We start from the raw sequence: 7279 nt of genomic DNA, 5'->3' as shown, positions 1-7279 counted from the left end.
TGAAAATACTCAAGAAAATGTGAAATATTTTTCTATTTTTTTCCTTTACTCCCTTCCCTATGAAATCTTCCTCTCTCTTTCCCAGCACATGGTCTATGCAGATTATGGCAATCACAACTGAAATCAATAGAAAAAGTCTTCAGTCCATCAACATATTTGTGGTCAATCACTATTCACTAAATGTGTTGAAGCCGATTGAGCTTGCTGGTGACAACATATTATGTGAACAGAAAAGATGAAAAATACAAAGAAAATAGTTGAAGACTTGAAGTCGTGATATTTAACAATAATTACGGCGCATGACACAAACATTGGAAAAGACTTACCATAAGTCCCTGTAGTCCCTCCAAAAGCTCTTTCTAACGGAGCAAAATATTTTAAGAATTTATTTACCAGTTGAATTATAGAGAGGTTTTGGAAGGACTTTAGAAAGATAGGCTATATTTTTTATATATATATTTGATATTTTTAAAATATTTAAAGAACGTCTTATTTGATCATATAATTTATTTTTAAAACTTATATTATCCTAAATTTAAAAAAGAAAAGTAAGTTCAACTTTGATGAACATAGCTTATATTATCCTATATTTTAGGATTTTAGTGGGTTTTAAAAGAAACACAAATGTGCCGTGAGCATAGCTTAGTTGACAAGGACTTACATTATTATATGCAGGGGTCGGGGTTTGAATTCCGGACACCCCACTTTGATGAAATCCCAAACAAAGGACGATTAGCAAACCCCAGCCCTAGACAAAGGGAAAATGTGAAATGCAAAAAGCGAAAAACCTTCCAAATTCCAAACAAAAAGTTAAACAAGGTAATTTTACATTACACAAATATAATGAAATAACAAGGGACAATTGTTAAATATATCAACTTACTAAATTAAAAAAGACCTCAAATATCACCACCGTCTGGGCATTACAATTTATGAATCAAAATCTGTAGACCAGAACATGATTTATAAAGCTAAGCCACAAAATTGCACTCCGTGTATCTTATAAATGTGGTTGCTGCAACACAAATAATTTCTTAAGATATTGATCTAGAGAAAAGGTTTGCAGCATAACATCAGGGATTGTTGAATTTAATAAAAAGGGAGACAGATTAACTGGTTCGTGGTAGTGTGATTATCGTACATAACCTCTCTGCACTTATTTTGCCCCCAAGTTAAAGTCTCAATTTCTTTTTTATAAGTAATCAGCTTCCATACAGTGGATTGAATAAAGGTACAATTTAATATTAACTGATTTAATACAATATATTGATGAGATAATTATAAACAACATGATAAACTGTATACAACATATAATTGATATAATTCCAGCTACAAGGTTTCCAAAACAAGGTGCTGCAACATTAAAATTAAAGACAAAATAGACTTCATCTTCGCACAAAACTTAAAATATAACAACTTCACACTATAACAAATAATTTCTCATGCAAAAATATGATATAACGAAATAGAATATGTATTGGAAGAATAAAATGGTTTGGTTATTCCTCGAGTTCTTACTTCTTACAAAGCAGACACCAACGACAGACCTCGGATAAAACGGCCCAGGGTGTAGTATAACGGCGGTGGGATATTACAAACAATAACATTAGAGCAAGTTGAGCAACCATTTTCATGGGTATGCTTATTGCTGAGAATGGGTTTTTAGTTGTGGAGGAAAAAAAGGACTTTTTACCGAGAGAGAAGAAGGGTTGCAGCAAAGAGTCGAGTGTATGTGTTTTTCTGACTGCAGTTAATCTGACTCCCACACAGTCAAGAAATTTACATCAAATTCAACGTGATAAAAAAAATCATAAATTATAACACTTGATCGCACAAACAGGCGTAATGATAGTATTTGCGAAAAATAAATCTAAATACAATACTATTTTTATTAGTGTGCCAGGATTAATAAAATTAACATAATAGAATGCCAAGAAGCAACATAAACAAGCAGCAGGAGTAGGAGCACCAACATGGCTCGGGAAGCAACACCTTGGTTGAAACTATCTAGAGCTATGCCAAGAAGATAAAAGGAGGCAGCTGATGGTGCACTAGTACCCTCCATACCCTTGTCGAACCAACAACGAGCAAACATCTCCTTCAAATCTGGTCTGAATACAAGGGGAACTCCATCCCCTCTATCCCATTCTTCCAAATTGATCATATGGTGCAGGACCTGAACCGGTGCAGGGGCTTGAAAATAATAGAAATGAGAACCAAAAAAAAATCATTGGATATGCAAATAAGAAAATAAGAGCAAATATAGATATGCAAATCAACAAACAAATTGAAAAAAGAGTGAAAAAAAAAAAAAAACTAATTTAATCTATAGATTTGCAAATAAGAAAATAATAGAAAGAAAGAACAACTATAATATTAGCGGTTTCTGGTATGTCGGAGTTTGAGTACCAGATGGAGAACCTGCATTAGGAAAAGGGCTGGAAGAAGCGAAAAAAATCATAACATAGTGGAGTTTGAGTACTTAAGACCAGTTATACTATGAAGTTGGCAACGGCACATGAGCATTGTAACATGTGAAGGCAAGCTTTTATCTATGAAGTATCAAACATGAAAGAAACTAGTCTGAATGTAGTGGAACATGAGATATGTAACTTGTAAGTTAAATTTGAAATGTAATGTAATGTAGGGCTGGACAAATCAACTCGACCCGCCCGGAACCGTCTGACCCGCGAGAAAAAAGGACAGCGGCCGGGTCAAATCGGGTTACACGGGTTGTCGGGTTGAGCTAAACGGTTTGTGTTGGTTAGTAATGGCCGGTTACGGGGGGTGTGGATAGCACCGATTGTAACCGAGCCCGAACCGAATTTAGGCCCAAATGATATTTTCAACCCAACCCAATACAACACAACACAAAACAGCCTCATATTAATACACAATTTTTCTCCACTGAAACCCTAGCGCCGTTTCTTCCCTTTCACAACTCAAAATCTTCTTCATTTTGAGTTCATCATCTTCCTAATTTTTCTGCTCAGCTGCATAATTTTTGAAGCATTTTGTGTGCTGGTCATAATCTTTTATCCTAATCTTCTCTTCTGTGCTTCGATGTTGCATCTCTTGTTCATGTCCTTCTCTCTATCTCTCATCCTGTCTTTGTTTCTTCAACCTCTTTGTTCCAGTTGTTGTTGTTGTTGTTGATGATGTTATGAGTTCCAGATCCAGTTCTAGATCACTAGACTTTGCTGTGAAAACAAAACTTTACATCCAAATTTTTATTTGAATTTTCTGGATTTATTGATTATTTTGTATACACTTAAACCGGCGGAAACCGCCCACCCGACCATTCACACCGAAAAAACCGAAATTACGGGGAACCGAACCTGGAACGGACGAAAACGGTGACTGTAATGTCACCCGCGGTTTACGGCGGAATGAGGTTTTGGCCCCGAAAACCGGCCGAAACCGTCCGCTGTCCACCCCTAATGTAATGTAACATGATTCATATTGAATTTTTTTTAGAATTTGGCATACATAAGATACAAATTAAGAGTGTTTCAATAAGGCAGATTATGTACACAAACTAAGTAACACCAGTAATCATAAACAATTCACACACACTCAAAAAAGAGTTGCAATTTGTTTACAATGATTGAATAAATTTAAGAATAAGATCCACCATATAAGCATCATAGGCAGGCCCTTCCATTTGGAAATGACCTACTCCATCAATCAGATGTGTTTCAACGCGTCCTGCAGCAGATTTAAGCTTGTTTTTGAGCTGCTTTACACTTGTGAATCCATCCTGAGTTCCCATAATGAAGAGTTTGGGTTTAGGAGATTTTAGAATGGCTTTGTGGTGTCGTCCAAAAAGGATTGAGGCAGTGATTCCAAATGGATAACCTATGCTTACATAGGCAATTACTTGTTGGATCTGATCAACAGCAGAGCCTGCTATAGGAGCACCTGTTATCAATCAATCAATGAAATCACAGATTAGTTACAGATCTGATCTGATCTGATCTGAGATGAATAAATGATAGTTACCTACCTGCGGAAGAACCAATGAGTAGAATTTTGTCACGGGAGAGAGAGTGAGAGACCCAATTGGAGACGGTAACAACATCCTTAATTTCAGCGAAGCCAGTGAGAGAAGGTCTGCCAGTGGACTTACCAACGCCTCTCATATCGAAGGTGACGGCGGTGTAACCATGAAGAGCCAAAGAAGAAGCGATACCTTTGAGAAGACCCTGTGAACCACCCAAAACGGAGTATGGGTGGACAAGAACGATTGCAAAGTTTTTGTCTTTGACATCATCTACTACACCTGGGCCAGGCTTGAACAATCTTGTATGGAGCTTCACTCCGTCGTCGCTGCTTTCCACTGTGAACGACTCTAGTGTGAACTCCGACGACATCGTTTCTGTTCACAAAGCAAGTAGTAACTTGTTCTGGTTTGTTGGTTGGTTGGTCTGCCTTACTTACATTCATTTATTTTTTATGAATATCAACTTGGCTTTGGCTTTTGTGTCAATATCACATTTCTTTATACTCCCTCCGTTTCAAAATGAGTGTCGCTTTAGCCAATTGCACACAGATTAAGGAATGAAATAAAGTAGTCAAATGTAATAGCAATTTTACCAAATTATCCTAATCAACTATTGGTTTGTTTTTCATTAAAGAAAAAATAATACTTTGGAAGTAGTGTAACATAGTATTAATTGAAGGGTACAATTGAAAAGAAAAAGTTATTATTGCATTGAAAAATGAAAGTGACATTCATTTTGAAACAATTTTTTTTGGCTAAAACGACACTCATTTTGAAACGGAGGGAGTATATATTATGGTTGTCCCATAAAATGGTTGTTCAAATAACATTCATATTTTTTTTATATGATATGGTGAAATGTTAATCATGATAATATGCTTATTTTTTATCAATTGTTTTGCTAAATTATAAGAATTGTATAAAGGTACAAGGAACACATCTCATACCTCCAGCACGGTCTTGTGATTTCAGACGGCAATTTCTGTGCAGCAGTGATTGATGTACCGACAGTTATAGTAGTTCTATGGGACAAACAGAAGATAAAGTGTTAAAAGTATAATATAGAACGAATTGAAGTATATTTGAATCACAAGGAAACTAAAATCAAATCGGGAAATGTTTTGAATTCTCTTATTGTGACTGAAATGGATTGAAAAGCGGCTTCTTAATGAAACATTTTGAATCACATGAAAACTAACATAAAATCAGGAAAAGAGAAATAGAATACATGAGGACCAACTATCTAAATAGAATCAACAAGAAACATAACCAGAACAGCGAAATCATATCCATTAAGACCAACAATTGCAAAACCAATAGAAGGCATAAAAGAAAGGCAAAAGAATGGAATGAAACCAGAACATACCGGAACAGCGAAGGTGTGATCACGAAACGAAATTATGTAATTTGTCAAAAAGTTGCGATTTGAAGGAAGCCTCGAAGCATAAGAGATTTGATAGAAATCCTGAAATGGTAGAGAAGATGACATCATTATATTCCATCAATCGTTTCAGTGTTACTTAATTATTTAGCATCCATAGCATGACAAACAAACTGATATACAACAAAATGTTATTTCATGCAATGGAGGACTCAAACATCTATGTTTACAACAATACACTGTTACAGTACACCACAACTTTCTTTCTTTTTGTTTGTTTATCATTTAACTGACAAGATCAAATGAGTTCAAACCAACTTCGCCTTCAAAAGAGTGTGTTCATAGCTAGGTAATGACTAAACAATGAAGGTTTCCCCATTTAAAAGAGTGTGTTGCTTGCTAGCAATATCTAAACAATGATATCCTATTCCATGAAACACAACTGCAGGTTGCAGAATCATGTCATCACCACGTGCAATACCAGATTAAGCAAAAATATGTTCAAACCTTGGTAAAAGAATAAAAATTCGATTTTTCCAAGAATTTAAGAACGCTAAAAGTGGTGAAACAAAAAATAACATCCATCATATTCATGTCAAAGTTACAGAATATTGGGAACTACAAAGAGAATTGTCATTTAGCTGAAGCACCAAATGATACAACTTCAAATAGCTTCAAAACTAAAAAAATTAAATTAAAATTGCACTAAATAAAAAGTAACAAATCCAAAAATACACCAAATCAAAAGTTCATATCAGAAGTGGTAACATACACAATATTTGTTCAAGAACCTGGATGAAGGGTTCTTTGTATTCTGACTTTGTCCTCTTCAACAACAGGAGACCGAGGCTATTTTCAACCGCATGAATCACAACACCAACTAAAATAAAGAATAATACAAAGCAAAGATTAAGCAAACTTCATACTCAGTTTCAGGTTCCAGATTAAGCAAAGATTAAGCATAGATATATTATCTTAAATTTATCTCTTTACTCCATTTTCACAAACTCATTCATCAATATATGATTAAGAAAGATAACACAAACTAATCCAAAATTAATAAATTCATAAATAGCATTTTAAAATCATGAACAAAAACAAATCAGAATAACAATATTACTAAAAAAATCAAAGAATCTAATAACTCTTGAGATACAAGGTTCGTGAAATTAAACAAATAAAAAAGAGAAAAAAGAAGAATTATGGCAATACCGGCAGGGATATTTGTGAAGGTAGAAAGTGAAGAGAACGTGAGATCCAAACAATCTTTTACTGGATTCAAAGATGAAGGTTTTGAGGGTTTTGGAATTTCGATTTGGGTGTTTGAATCGATGTGTCCTACTGTGTTTTCATCTTCTCTGTTTCGTCGAGTTCTTCTGTTGATTGATTCACCTCTCGAGCAACGAGAGTGCAGTGTTGTGGTTGAGCGAGCTTATGAAATCTTTCTGCAAAGTTAATTAAATGGAACGATATATAATAACGCCCAATTATTTATTTTAATTGAGTTCGAGTCAACATCCTCCCATTTCTCCTATTTGAAGATATAGAGACGCAATAAAATCTGAAAATAATCAAGGGAATGTTAACCAATGTCCGTTTTGGTTAAGGAATTATATAAAGAAATTCAATTCAATAAATAAGGGTATAATAGTGGAAAAAAATAATAAATGTTACATTGGTATTATAAAGTGACAATTATTTTGAGAAAAAGAAAAGTAAAGAGACAATAATTGTGAGACGGACGGAATACATGATATAAATGCACACATTTCTATAATATTTATACACAAAAACTATAGTAATTGACTTTACCATTTATGGTAGGAAATGGAGAGGACATAAACTCTAATTATTGTATACTTCTTTTAAGATTTTTTGTGTATTTATCTTTCCAA

The 7279-nt window shown here is 34.4% G+C and overlaps 1 protein-coding gene across 5 annotated transcripts; it reads right to left on the bottom strand.

The window, feature by feature from the left end:
- Positions 1-3438: 3438 nt before the first annotated feature.
- Positions 3439-6829, bottom strand: LOC146933833 (alpha/beta-Hydrolases superfamily protein). Of its 5 annotated transcripts, none has more exons than XM_085705615.1 (6): positions 6597-6829; positions 6157-6264; positions 5370-5468; positions 4951-5025; positions 4007-4532; positions 3439-3921 (listed from the first exon to the last, which is right to left on the bottom strand). In XM_085705615.1, the coding sequence occupies exons 5-6, from the start codon at positions 4371-4373 to the stop codon at positions 3599-3601; spliced, it is 690 nt and encodes a 229-aa protein (XP_085561741.1). In that variant the 5' UTR covers positions 4374-4532; positions 4951-5025; positions 5370-5468; positions 6157-6264; positions 6597-6829; the 3' UTR covers positions 3439-3598. The 5 variants fall into 5 exon arrangements, with proteins under 5 accessions (XP_085561741.1, XP_085561740.1, XP_085561744.1 ...); XM_085705614.1 differs by having other exon boundaries at positions 4007-4378; XM_085705618.1 differs by having other exon boundaries at positions 6176-6264.
- Between the last annotated feature and the right edge of the window lie 450 nt (positions 6830-7279).

The sequence above is a fragment of the Medicago sativa genome, chromosome 4 (genome assembly GCF_051527215.1).
Source record: "Medicago sativa cultivar Bolivia chromosome 4, Bolivia_mono, whole genome shotgun sequence".
Taxonomy (NCBI): Eukaryota; Viridiplantae; Streptophyta; class Magnoliopsida; order Fabales; family Fabaceae; genus Medicago; species Medicago sativa.
This window is presented reverse-complemented; position numbering and strand designations above follow the sequence as displayed.